A 14,487-nucleotide genomic window follows, 5' to 3' on the forward strand; every position below is an offset into this window, starting at 1 on the left:
CAAACCCTGGCAGCAACAATGTTCTGAATAAATGTGTGTAAATGGTGCAAGAAGCACGCACCACGTCAATAGCAAAGAGACCGAGATCCTATGAATTACATTTGTAAACTTTGGAGGAAACGTTGAAAAAATATCACAGTATTCTGGGAAATTCTTCATTGTTGGAACAGTATGATCCGTTTTTGGTTAGGTTAGGTAGATGGTTTATTATTGTGAGATGCTACAGTGTCTTATGATGGTTGTAGGCTGTCATTTGTGTGGTGCTATTGCTAAACATGTAGCCCAAGACATATTGAATATTGGCAATTATAAGTGAATTGTGTTTTTCGCTGGTTGGCCAGGTTCACCGATTATTTCTTATTAGCGAGAACCCTTTAAGTGTGTCCAAAACCCACATATTATGCTCCTTAATGAAGGAATAACTAAAGGTGCTTTCACACCAAACCTAATTGGTTTGATGAAAATATAAAGTTCACCTTTGGCTGGATAGTAAAGTTTGTTCGGGCTGGTGTGAAAGCTGTTAATCAAGCCCCAGTGCTGACCAAACAACCAAACCGAGACACCAAAGAACACACATCAGAAGTATCAAAGTGCTGCATAAACTTCTGTCAGTCCCTGGAATGTAAATTCCCCACGTGGCTCCTGATGATGCACAATGACCATCGCCAAAACTGTCCAATCAACGAGTTACCTGTCAGTCTGTATGACAAAAAATCAGTGTGAACAGAAACAGAACCAGACGATGCATCATTTTCTCTCTTGGTTCGGACCAAATGAACCAAACTACAGGTGTGAAAGCACCCTAAAATATACATCAGGTTTGGGCCAGGTTATTCTTTAAGACTTGGGTCTTAAAAGAGATTTAAAAAAAGGAATATCAAACAGTTGCAACACTAGCCTCTATGGCTGGAAATTAATAAGTCTCTTCGTACATTTAGATTTTTGTGTGCACTACATTACACTGGCTTACAAAATGCCTTGTGTACAAAGAAGTTCTTACAAGTTTACTCAATTTCAGGTCAAACTGACTAAATATATCATTTGCCAAAATTATTATACACTTAAAAACACTATTTTCAACTCACACACACTCACAAATGTGTTCATGTGTCTGCCCTTCAGAGACACTCTGACCAACTTGCTGCATCATCGCTTGTAAACATTCATTAAAACTGGCGGCATTTTTTGGCTCTGCAGAGCTTTTCCTTATTCCCTGGAATGAAAGAAGGTGGAGCAGCCAGTGAAGTTCCAGACTGCACCGGGCCAAGTGTGGAGACTGCCGATAAACCCCTGGCCTTTTTCTATGCGAGTGTGTGTCTGCATCTGCATGTGTGTATGGCTTAGTGTGGTGACTTCCTAATGCCCTCCCAGAACGGCTGGGGTAAGAGTACTGCTCTGACTCTGTGTGTGTGTGTGTGTGTGTGTGTGTGTGCCATATGCAGAAACTGCTTGACATTGTACTTATTAAAGAAACACTCATTTCTCCTCCTTTCTCCAAGCCTCATCAGCACTTTTGCTTCCTTTTCACAGTTGAAAGGAACACAAAAATGATGGAGTCAGCTGAATTTTCTTTGAGCTTATTTACAGGCTGTGTTTCCCTGCTCGCCTTCTATATATGGATCAATACAATCTGTGTATAGTTTAAGGGCTACAACGGGGCGAAGTCAAGGCTGTCTGTGTGTGAATGTGTTTGCATTCTCGTGGCATTGCTGTTTATGTATATCTTTATTTCTTTGAGGTAAAAGTAAGGACTCGCCCTGCGGAAAGAGGGAACATTTCACACACCAGTGTGCAGCCATAATGTCTGAAGGTTGTTTGAAAAGTGATGATGAATGAAAGTATGTATTCAAATCTCACCCTAGCAGTATTCATGGGAGAATACAAAACATTAGTAACAGGAAACTTTTAAGGTATACTGCCCATTCTGTAAGGCACAAGTTCACAAATATAGTTATTCCCCCTCAAACTGATGTCGAATCTCAAAAAGCTCCTCTTCACAGAAAAATGTACTAAAAAAAGTCGGACAAAAAAGGGTTGTGGGTGTCACAATACACAGACACAATACAATGACAGATTAGATCCTGGGCTCTCTAAACTCTTTTCCTCTTTCTCGCCAAAAAAACACACACACACAATACTAACAATGCGTTCGTCCACCACACACACGCACGGTGAATGCAGCAGCTACAGCCCTGCCGTCTCATTATAGGTGACTGCATGCAGACCGCGTCTTGTTCTATCAAACCAATAAGACCACGGCTGCCTCTCTGAGTGCAACTTCTGACAGATGGCTCTCTCAGCAATTTTCACTTTGTGTCTTGCTGGGCACACAAACTCAAGTCTGTGAGTACGTGTGTATTTCCAAGCTCTTTCACTTGATAGTGATTGTGTTTGAGTCGCTCATATTCAATTTTAACACTGTCATTCTCAATATTTCACATCTCGCAACCCGCATGCCCCCCCCCCCCCCCCCTTCTCTCTCTGTCACTCCTCTCAAACATCTCGTCTCGCTCTTCTTCCCCCCTTTCCTCAAGGGCAGCATGTCCACACTCACTGTGCCAATTTACACAGATCCGCACTTTCTGTGTTCCCTCCTTAATTCAACCATTAACATATTGCAAACGCTACATTTTGTGAATCTGCCTGTTCGTCTGCTAGATGAAGTGTGTTAGTGTCTTTTTTTATTTCCACCAGAGGTCTTTACAAACACAGGCAGATGAGGAAAATCTTCATCAGACAGTTTAGTTGTTTTTTTTTCCCTAGTTTTTTTTCAACAGGGTATCTTTGGGTAAGATCCTAGGTTTTAGGATCTATTAAAGGTTGCCTGTGGAAAGTGTAGCAAAGCTTTGACGAGCAGGTGACTGTTGTGTTTGTTTCTCGTGTTTACGAGCACAAACAAAAGAAAAAAAACGCAGTAAGTTGAGTTTGAACGTGGTTTCTTTCTGTCACGCTTTCTTTTTTGCATCCATTGTTTTTCGTCTCTTTGCCCTTACTCTGCCTGCCCGTCACTGTCTTTACCGCTCTGTTTCACAATATTACAGTGAATAACTTTATGAGTGCAGATTTAATTTATAAGCACAGAGATTTTTTGGGAAACTGTTAAATGTCACGGATAGCAAATAATGTTTTAATTGGCTGAAAGTGAGCCTTGTTTCTGTCTTTAAAGGTTTGAGTAATTGCATTTTGCATTTTACGTTTGATTAGGCAGTGAAGTATTCCTCATCTTGAGAGAACAGAGAGGTAATGGGAAAAAGAATGTTGCTGGGCAAGACCTCAAGAGATTAGTTTTAACAAGTGCTCTCTCTGTTGCCCTCTCTTCTCGTAGTAAAACACTTCTAAACAATACTTTCCAATCAATTTCTGTTGTTTCTTTCGTCTTCATATTTTTTTAGTGGAGAACAATTAAATGCAATTTCCCATTCTCTTACATAAGACAATCATTACTGGCCCTTTAAGTCAACTGAAGTAAATTTAAAAATGTGTTCCGTTCCATGAAATTGCCATGAAAAATGTTGCTTACGAATAAAAACAAAGAAAATGCTGAAAAAATTAAGATTCTTAAACAGCGACCAGAAAAAGAAGAACTCGTTGGTGCTGCTTGGTACAATACTTAGAAATGCTACTGTAATGTTTACTTAAACTCAAAAATAGGGGGCGACGTGTGCAGGCGAGCGGCTTGAAGTCGGCGTATACACTGACGATACAATCTTGCTCAGAACAAAATTAAACTCACCAAGCTGTCTGCCGGCTAAGCAGCGGCAGAGGTACAGCAGTGTGCGCTGGTTGTTCAATTGTCTGTTAGTTGTTAGCCAAACAGGCCGTTCAAAACAACAAAAGGCAGAGAAGCAGAGGAGGGGTCAGACATGCACTCAGCTCTGCTATCAGTTGAAGCCCCTTCCAGCCGGGGGACAGTTAAGAGTAGCAAGTGAGGAGTCAGCAGGCAGTCAGTGGCTGTAAAAAACAGCCAATAAAAAGTGTTGTGAGAAAGTGTGAGTCAGCGCAACTAAGAGAGGTCCTTGAGCATGCAGCCATAACTGGGCACCCAAAATATAATGCAGTTTGCTGCAGCAGAATGCGAGATTAGCCGTGGACAGACACAAAGGTGCGTACTCACTCACGCACTCACTCGCTCACACTCACTCACTCACTCGACCGATCGTATGATTCTCCTGGCAGAGATAGAGAGAGAAATCTCTCAAGAGTTTTTCTCAAACCCTTGAAAAATAAAGAATGGCAGCACTGATGTGGCAAATAAAGGAGCCAGATGTTCATCTACACTGTGCAACGTGACGACAATAAACCAGTTTAGACTGACAGATGTACGCAATGAATACACGTTCCGACGTGGTTGAATGGAGGCAATTGCACTGACATTTATAGACGCCAACTTAATGTCACTCGAGAAGGGAAAACATTTGACGACGATAAAAGAAACAGGGACCGACTTCCAGGCATCAACAGCTCAAACTATTAGATCACATTTAGACTTGTTAATCGGGAGGCGAGGGATGTTAATCCTGATTTGCATTTGAATCACATGTTGTGCCATTCAACTGATAATGTGACCCATCTATGTCCAAATAAATGAAAAAAGGTACAGCGGTATGTTATCATGCGTTCTGGCTTCTTTCTTGCCAACAACATTGTTTCTTGTCCTCTGTATACACCTCTCTGAATCACTTGTCCTCTCTCTACCTTGCAGTGTATGTATTCCCAGTCATAACAACAGCTTTTATGTTGGTTTGGACACTGAAAGCTTAAACTATTCTGTCTTTCTGTCCAACCTTCGCCATTATTATACAGTCCTGCAGCCACTTTAATGACTGACTGAACACTAACAAGGTGTGCAGCACTTCACTCTCCTGCTGTTTTAGCTCATTTGACTGACCTGTCTTCCATTTCTCCTTTTCTCTTACTTATTCGATCCGGCTGTGTGTTTTGGAGCTGTGGTGTGTGTGTGTGTGTGTGTGTGTGTGTTGCCTTGTCAACAGAAATGATCACATTCGTCTTGCAATTATCTGGATTCACTCAAGGTAACTGAGGGTGTGTATTGATATGCCTTTTGTTGATGAACAAAAGGCCCCGGCAGAGCTATTCTTTATATCAATTGTCTCTTGCTAGTCGAAGGTTGCATCATTCTCCATGCTTATTAATCCTGAGTCAGTGTGTGACCCCCCCCCTACATGTACCCATTAGATACCCCAAACAATTTAACATTATTTAAAATTCTGGGAAAAGTTACTGTGCCAAAACATCTACCAAGAAGCAATTAAATCTATTGTTTATTCCCGCTGCAATCTGCTCAAAGCCTGACCTTTACATCACATTCACTGGGAAATAAACGGAATTCACTGGGTCTGTTTATCTGAGGCAGTTAACAACAGAGAGCCCAAAATAAATATGCTTGTATTACAATCAAACCACCCTCCTCATTACTGTCCCTGCTTGCTACAGCTTCTCAGACTCCCTGGTGAGAGAATCTGGGTAGAACAAGACCCGCCAATTTCAGTGTGCTTCAGAGCTGCTGTGTCAGATATATATTTTATGGGAGCGTCTGCCAACATCACAACAGTCTGAGTGTTGACGGATTCTAATCTAAAGATTCTTTCACTCCGCATGTGTTTGCGGCGTAGCTCTGTTTCTATATATCCCCGTCTCTTTCTTTGCGGCTCCAAGCTGAATGTGACATTTACTGTAGCAGAACAGCCGGAGACATTTTGTCCTGGCAACTTAACTAGCATGATTAAACATGTAATGCCCTGTAGAGAGAGAGAGAGAGAGCAAAAGTGAGTGAGAGAGTTAACAGCATGTGAGAGTCAACACATACATTACACCGTCACATGTAAAAGGCAAGCACGCTCGGCAATATGAAGCGCATCATGTAGCTGGTGGCTGCAGCTAAAGGAAGGAAGATGATTCAAGTTGAAGGCCAGAACTCTTCTCTTATGACATGAATCAAAATACAGACGAGAGGCACATTTCCATTTTCCAAATGCTAAAACGTGCCTCTTACCACAAGGACTTGAATATGACTTTGTTATGCATTTTGAATCTGTAAAATGTAGTGTTTACTTAAAGTAGCTACAATCAATATTACTATAGTAACAATGGATCACTTCACTCCATGGATGCTAAAGGGGTTGCGCGAATGCATCAAGACTCATCAGCTAACTCTGCAGTTCTCCGCAGCTCTCTGGAGCTTTATAGTGTCCTCTTAATAAAGCCTGAGCACTGACCAGCGAAGGCCCTATTTTAACTGAAGGAATTATTAGTTATGCAAATGAACTGCCCTGTTGCGGGGCTCAACATGCTGGAAAAGTTGTGCAACTTGGCACCCTTGTAAGGACTGGTCAAAAAGAGGAGGGGGCAGGGGGGGTACGCTGCTAATCTTAATTAACTTAAGTAGTCGGCATTTTCCTATCATTATTCTGCTTACTACCCTCATATTATTACATATTTATATCATATGCATTGAATATGTTGTAACTCTGTTATGCTGTTCATTCTGTACACATGGCATCTATTGCACTTCTGTCCATCCTAGGAGAGGGATCCCTCCTCCGTTGCTCTCCTTAAGGTTTCTTTCTTTCTTGTTCTCTGTTAAAGGGTTTTTTGGGGGACTTTTTCCTGTACCGATGTGTGAGGGTCCCAGGACAGAGGATGTCATATGTGTACAGATTGTAAAGCCCTCTGAGGCAAACTTGATTTTGAGCTATACAAAATAAATTAAATTGAATTGAATTGAATGGAAAAGGGTGAAAGCAGAGATGTGGCTGAATTAGTAACAGCTGGACTTCATCACATGTGAGTCGTAAGAAAGTAGTGGACAGAGAGGGAAAGCGAGATCACTGGGAATGGAGAGAAAAAGGAGGAAGGAAAGGAAACAAATGTGACAGAAACAAGCGAGCACACAGTGGAGGATAGAGCAAGAGAGAGACATGCATTTAATGGAACTGCTGAGAGACGGTCTCTCTTTTCACAGTGGCACATCTCTGTAGCCAGAAAGAGGCTGTGAGAGGAGCAGAAAGAGAGAAAATAGGGAGTAGAGATGGAGAGATGGCAGGGTGCAGTCAGGAGGGATGGGCGTCCTAAAGTTGGGTCCACTTCACAGCAGCATAACACAGTCGTTAGAGAGGGATAATGGATTAGAGGGAGACATAAAGAGAGGAAGAGAGGGAGAAAAAGAAAAGAAGAGAGCAGGAAAATGATGATAACGTTGGGTTCCCAGCAGCACGGCACAGCAGAAGCAGAGATAATGATGGAGGGAGAGACACATAGAGGAGGAGGGAGAGAGAGAGAGAAAGAGAGGGAACGGGGAGTGCTGAATGCGAACGCAACTCACATTGAGAAAACTCAGCAGTAAGTCAAAAGAATTGGAGAACGGAGAGAACTGGGATGAAGGGATGAAAGACAAAAGGAGGGAGGAAGGAAACAGAGAAACAACTGTTTTTACTTCTATATGACGCCACAACAAGGCTGTGAAAAGAACAGACACTCTTTCTCTCTTTTACACACATACACACACACACACACACACACACACACACACACACACACACACACACACACACACACACACACACACAGTCAAACTCACTCACAGACAGATATATGCACAGCGGGGCAGTTGGGAAAAAAAGGAGCTGCAAAGTGTGAGAGGAATCAAAAAAAGGGAGATTCTTAGAGCAGCAGATGGAAAGATGAAAGTGTTGATTATGGCCTCTGGCCCTGATTCTGATGTGTTTGTGTATACGTGCAATTTATTTCATACAATGAAAACAAGTAATTCACAGTGTGTGTGTCGGTGTGTGACTGCGTACATGCATTTCCCACAAAGTTAGCTCTAATTGAGAGACAGCAGCACTCACGCTGACAGTGGGGCTGCATGCTAAGATAACATGCGTATATGCGCACACACCCACAAAAACACAGTCTGCTTCTCCACAGCGTCTTTCTTCTCCCCTACTGGTTGGGACAGTAATTAGAGGAGAACACCAGAAAGCGAGACGGAGAGAGTGTTTGGCAAAGATTTGCGAAAGACAAATATTCAGTGTGACACCAGAGTTTTGCTTTTGACTGTTCTACTTTGGCTCAAATGCTGCTGACACAACTTCGGAGTCAGGACAGGGCCAAGAGGAAGTGAGGAGACGGCGAGACAGATCGGGGGAGACAGGGAGGTATCGAAACAGGAAATGGGACGGGGTAAATTGTTCACTCTCAAAACTCTCACAGCTTTTCTCACTCTTCAACAAGTCTGACTTGCATCACCGTCCCTTCTCTCCCTCCTACACAGGTCGCCCGTCAGCAGAAATGCCTCCTATGACTGCCAGCTTCTGTCGCCTGCCTGCACATTTCAATTACAGCAGAGTTCACAGTCCATTTGATAACTGTGGCCACTTTAGCTTTTCTTCAGAGTGCAGCTTTGCACCAAAAAAAAAAAAAAAAGACACGAAAAGAGTATCATGGTTGTTGCAGTTCTCAGTTTTTTCATCTGTAGATGCTCTCTGGCTGTGGAACACACTGCTCGAACAAAACCTGGGGGCGCTTCAGACGCTGTGTAAAACTGGTCCAGAAACCTCTCTCTACAGCAAGACGTATTCTTTCAACTGCTGGATTCCACTGATTTTACTGCTTTTTCTTGTCGTCCTGGTGTTAATAATTCTTTCTTTCTTCTTAGAATGATGTTTATTTGTGGCATTTTGAGGTTTGCTTTTAATTAAATGGATCAAAATCGAATTGCTTCATTACTGAATTTAGTTTGACTATTCCATAGGATTCTCTGGATGACTCAAACACAGTAACAAATGGTCGATTTGATTTGCCTTTGGTTCTATTCTGTCTCCAATATCCATGCAAAATGATGTTTAATCCACTTCACAGGCTGTAATTTGAGGAGCATTATCATCTTTGATGATGAATAACACTTTCATTCTACGCCATGTACGAATGTGTCCATCGCACAAACGGCTTCTTTTTGTTGTTGTTGCTTTCAATCACATCCTTCTTGTCCTGCTGGTTTACAATAAACAAGCAACACTAAATGAAGTGGGCACATCCCTCTCAGCACTTCTGCTCAGCTTGTTGAAACTTCTGTCTGTGGTACTGCAACTGTCTTCTGTGACCGCACTGTCTGCACCTCATCCAAAACTGCTGCAGGCACACTTGTTTTCTGTCCTCCTGAATTCTTGCATGTCACCCTGATCCTGCTCTCTCCCCGCGCTGACTGCCGGTGGTGGCTCATTTCAAACCCAAAACTCGGTGTCCAAGACTGCAAATGAGTGCACATCCGCATCCCTCCAGGCCACGGTCTGGCAAGGCTCTGCATACCAGCCAGTCAATGCCGTGCACTCTGCTAATGTTGTCTGCTTGGCTCTCCTAATACTGTGACCTGGTAATCACTCACCCCAGCCTTGACTCTTCTCCCTCCTGGCTCTGAAAAGTATTGGAATGACCTTCCCACCTCAGCCGGGGCCAAAGAGTAGCCCGACTCAAGCTGAAAATTAATCTCATTAGGAAACATTTCACATCCTCTTTAAATCATATCCTCACAACTTCCTCTACTTCACTTCTGTCTTCAGCTCTTATTTCACTTCTCCTGCAAATGATTTCCCCCGGATCCCTGCATCTCTGTCTGTTTTCACCGGTGAAATACCCAAATCACATTTGTGTGGGCAGCAACCGCAACATGGTCTGCTTTCAAAAGAAGACCGGTGGAGTGCGACCAAATCAAGAATGAAGTACAACCTTGTTCTGATAAAGTGTAATGTATATCCACCTTATATATTATAGTATACCCTGGACCTGCTTGTAAAGTCTCCATTGTATACATTTATGTTCAGTCTCCGTTTCTGCCTCTTTTTTCAAAGATTGGAGGTAAACAGTCAGACAATATTAATATGCATGTGGGAGTAGTGACTTTTTATCTATTTTTCTATCTTCCTGCTGCACATCTTGCAGCTAATTTTGAGAACAACTGATTCATTTCTTACCGTCAAAGTTGCTCTTTGAGGTGTTCTTTTGTTTGAGGAGATACAGCATTAATGTTGAATAACAAAAGCAAATCACAGGACTTCTACAAGGCCTTTGATGTAGCAGTTAACAAAGCAAATCTTGTCAGATGCACTCTCATTGTGTCTCCCTTACCTCTCTCCCTGTCCCTCTCTTGTCTCTCTCACTCTCCTTGAGACCAATTAGACATAGTTTATGGCGTACAGATATTTTCCCCACTGTTCCCATTCCCTCTTTTGCTTCCTCTTTGTGTCTCTCCCTCTACCGCAGACTGAGAAACCTGTGGGTGAAATTGTACACAGACAGACAAGTGGCTGGTACCTTGGTGGCCCTGATGAGCAAGAATTACCGCCTCAGGTTTGTATGCCTCAACAACCAGTCGTGCTGCGGGTTCAAATCCATGTCTGTACAAAATGTCAAAACTTCATAGACATATATGTGAAATTTTCATAATTAGCATATAATGGCCCAAAAACGTGTTTCGTGAGGTCACAGGGACCCTTGACCACTTATATATAATCAGTTCATCCTTAATTCCAGGTAGACTTTTGCGTAAAATTTAAAGCAATTTGCTCACGAGAATGGGACGCACGTGAGGTCACAGTGATCTTGAACTTTGACCTCCAAAATCCAGGTCCAGTCCAGGTGGACGTTTGTGTGAAATTCCCTCGAAGGGATTTATGAGATATCGCATATATGAGAATGGGACTGAAGGACGGACCGACAACCCGAAAATATCCCTCCATAGCAGTTGCCGTCGCAGAGGCGTAAAGAAAAGGATGAGAGAGGAGAATGGGGAAAGAAAAAGACGGAGCGATGACTGGAGGATGAAAAAGAGAAGGGACAAAAGGAATTTAAAGTATAAGAAAGGGAAGAGGATAGAAAGACATAGTAGAAGGAGTAAGGAGAAATAATTGAAAGAGGAAGGGTTAAGCAGAATCAGCTTAATTCCTGCACACCTCCCCTCTATCTTCCTCTCACAGTCAAAGTGAAACAGCCAAAAGCAGAATTCTGGCCTCATGCTTAACTATTCACACTCAACAGTTATCTCCAGCTCCCTCCTGCCGTGGGTGTGTGTGCCATCTCAATCAATTTTCCCTCAGGGTAATAATTCAGGGTGAAGCACAAAGGTCTGGGACATAAGGGAGTTGCTGCATGAATATTCATATATAGGCACGTCTGTGAGTTTGTACGATTTTATGCCACTGACTTAATAAACTGACTTTTTCAAATAATGCCTACTTTGCCAGTCAAGATATAGTTTACTCATAAAAAAAAACATAATTCGTTAACGTGAAGAGGAGAACTCTGCTTTATATGCAGGTTGCTGGGACGTAAGCGAAGCACATTCCTGGTGACTCTTAAACCAGTGAAGGTCAGCACACTTAGCCCTGCGGCAGTAGTGTGTTCATGCTCAGTTACATTTCGGAGAGATTTTTCTGGCTATCCAAATCAGAAATGAATTACCTGTAGCCAAAGCTCAAAGCTCTTCTCACATGAACGTGAAGCACCTGGTGCCACGCACAAACGCACACACTGTACAGCATATGTACCCTCCACAGAACCACACACACACACCAATATATTGAACATATACACGCACAATGGACAAACACATTCTGAAAGAAATCAATGTTCTCTCTCTCTCTCTCTCTTTCTACTCTCTAATGATGCCATTACTAAAATGTTAATTATGGCTAAAAAGAGAAACGATTGTGAATATCAAACAGGAATTGTATCATCATCATCATCATCATCATCATCATCATCGCTATTACCACCATTAGCTGCAGCACAAGATGGAGGATTATTTACCAAACGGTGGAATGTTCATCATTTGCTTATTCAGGGCCTGAAATGTTTCTCACGTGGAGCTTTTAATAAAATATCCTGTTCGTTGTAAAATAGCAGTTATTATTTTCTTACGTTGCAAACCATACACACAGACACAAAATGAGCCGATGAATAAGAAAATATTTAGTGTCTCTCTGTCAGTCAATGAAACACACAAACCGGTTGGAAAACAGACAGAATGCACATTTATGTGAGCTTATTTCTTCCTCCTGCTCCCATTGCCCTCTCTTCTCCCCGTCATGGCTCTGTTCCTGCACTGATGGAATTTAAATCCTTCCCTAGGTGTCAATTGTCTGATCTCACACCTGAGAACGGCCCTGGCGGATTCTGGAAAATCTTTGGGTAGAAAACCAGGATGAGGTCATTATCCCCCAATCAATCCATGTGGAACAAAACCTCTCCTCCCTTTTGTTCTCATTTGACTATTGTGCTCAAACAAGAAAAGGTCAATTCACACTTATGACACCCAAAGGACAGCTATAATCAGAGTTTTGACATTAAATCGCTTCAGCAATAACACCTTTTTCTTCTATGCTTCCCCTCCCTCCCATTATCTCTCTATCTTTTACCTTTGCAAATATGGTTTGGTTGCTGAAATTCATATCCCCACGGCAAAATATTAAACAACAACCCTACTGTGCTCATAAACTAAAACAATATACAAATAATTATTCTGGGAACCCTTGGATTATAGGTCTTGACTTACTCCATTAAAAGGCTACAAAAGAATGAACAGCTTGAACAGGGTGTCTGCCAGCGGGTGAAAGCCAACCACAGATTCACTCTTGAGCTCGTCGATTTGCTTTTTCTGCACTGTGGCCGCCATTTTGGCAGCTTCCTCTTGGGTGAGTGCTTACAATCTGGCGTTTTTTTTATTGAGCTTGATTGATAGAGGTCATAAGTGATGATTAAGAAGGATTCTTTTTTTCAACATGTTTTTTAGGAAAATCCTACTCATTCTGCCTTTCCCGATCTCCTCACGTAGCTAATCTTATCGTAAGTCATCATGATGTGATGTAAGCAAAAAGACTTTTCCTGAACTACAATCTTGTTTTGAAAAACAGTTGTGTTTTGCAGCATTGTCAACATTTCAGGTCACATTTCTTCCTTACCTTGTTGTACAAAGGAGCCGTACACGAACCACATGGAATTGTACAGTGTTGTCGAGGACACGGAGCCCATGGGGAGCCGGGGTGGGTTGAGCCAGTTAAGCAAGTACACCAGGATGCCAACGAGGAGCACGGTGCCCGCGATGCACGCCCACAGTGACAGGTCGAAGGGCGCCAGGCAGGCAAACATGTCGACAGTGCGTTCGGCCTTGCGCAGCAGAACACCCACAGAATAATCCATGTAGCGTGTGGTGAAGTCCACGACGCTCTCTCGCTCAGACGTGATGGTCAGGGCAGAGAGTCCCACATCGGCTCGCTGCAGGAGGCGGAGGGGAACAGAGGAGTCGACAGTGTGAAAATGTGTAGGTGAGGAACACCTCTGAAGAATCCCATTATCTAAAAAGATGCATGCACTCATGAAGTGCAAAGACATTTGGCTGTCGCCTACCAAACATCTGAGCTGTTGGCAAGTAAAGAAAATTGGTTTTCAGAAAGGTGAGAAAGTAAAGGGTAACCCAAAATAAGCTCAAGTATGGATATTCTGTTTATATTTCTCTGTTTTGCCTCTGTACTGTGCACAAGTATGTGCGTACTGTCTTGTAAGCCCCATGTAATACCCAGCACGGACTGGGCATCTTTAGATGTGCTTGTTAACCGTGCATTGATTCAAAGCCTTCCTCATCATTTGGAATGCTTGGAATTTTTACGAGACAATAAATGACTGCTTTAATTATTTACGTGTAAAGACTAAGTTGCAAAAAAAAAAAAAAAAGCCGTCAGTGAGTACGTCTGCCAAGAAAACTAAGCTGAGCTCAGCTTAAATGCAGAAACAATAATGTCTAATTAAAATGTTTTCAGTCCCTAGTGCTTGGCTACCAGCTGTAGACATCTGCTTGTAACATAACAAGGATTTGAGATGCTGTTGCGAGTGTACACGTGTGTGTTTGACATATATATATATATTAGGAACTTGTTAGATAATTACATTTTATTCACTACAAACAACTGACTGCAACTAGTTTGGTGATTTTGTCGGCAAACACGAAGCCCTGCAGCCAAGGCAAAACACACTTACAGACACGCACTTGCATTCTTACAACATCCATATCCCCACGCGCACGCACGCACACACACACACACAGAACAAGCACACATTTTAATCCACTGTAGGCAACAAAAAGAATCTGCTAATTTCACAGTTGAGTGAGGAAACAAAAAGCTTAAATGTGCAGAAATTGTCATTTAAACTGCATAAGAAGAATATTAGGAGAAGGCCTGCAGGATGCCTGTTGGTTGAGACAACACAACGATATGCATGCAAATATGTAAGTATGTGTGTTTGTGAATAGGGATGAATTGCCATGGTGACTGCTTTGGTCAGTCAACATGGCAATTCAAACTTCCAAAATGCTCTCTGGGTAATAATTATCTGGTGTAATTGGGGTTTTGGAGAGATAAACCGTGTTGCTGACAGATGGGGGAAACAAAGTGTTCAGTTTATTTACAGCCTGTGCTT

The 14,487-nt window shown here is 42.4% G+C and overlaps 1 protein-coding gene across 1 annotated transcript in view; it reads right to left on the reverse strand.

Moving 5' to 3' along the window:
* The window catches only part of grid2 (glutamate receptor, ionotropic, delta 2), a gene marked incomplete at both ends in the record, with an annotated part of 431,005 nt that overhangs the window by 73,744 nt on the left and 342,774 nt on the right, over positions 1-14,487 (reverse strand). Inside the window, one exon of the mRNA XM_079161163.1 lies at positions 12,975-13,287. Within this exon, the coding sequence (XP_079017289.1) occupies positions 12,975-13,287 (313 nt within the window). The remainder of the gene's footprint in view (positions 1-12,974; positions 13,288-14,487) is intronic.

The sequence above is a fragment of the Pholis gunnellus genome, assembly GCF_910591455.1.
Source record: "Pholis gunnellus genome assembly, chromosome: 6".
Taxonomy (NCBI): Eukaryota; Metazoa; Chordata; class Actinopteri; order Perciformes; family Pholidae; genus Pholis; species Pholis gunnellus.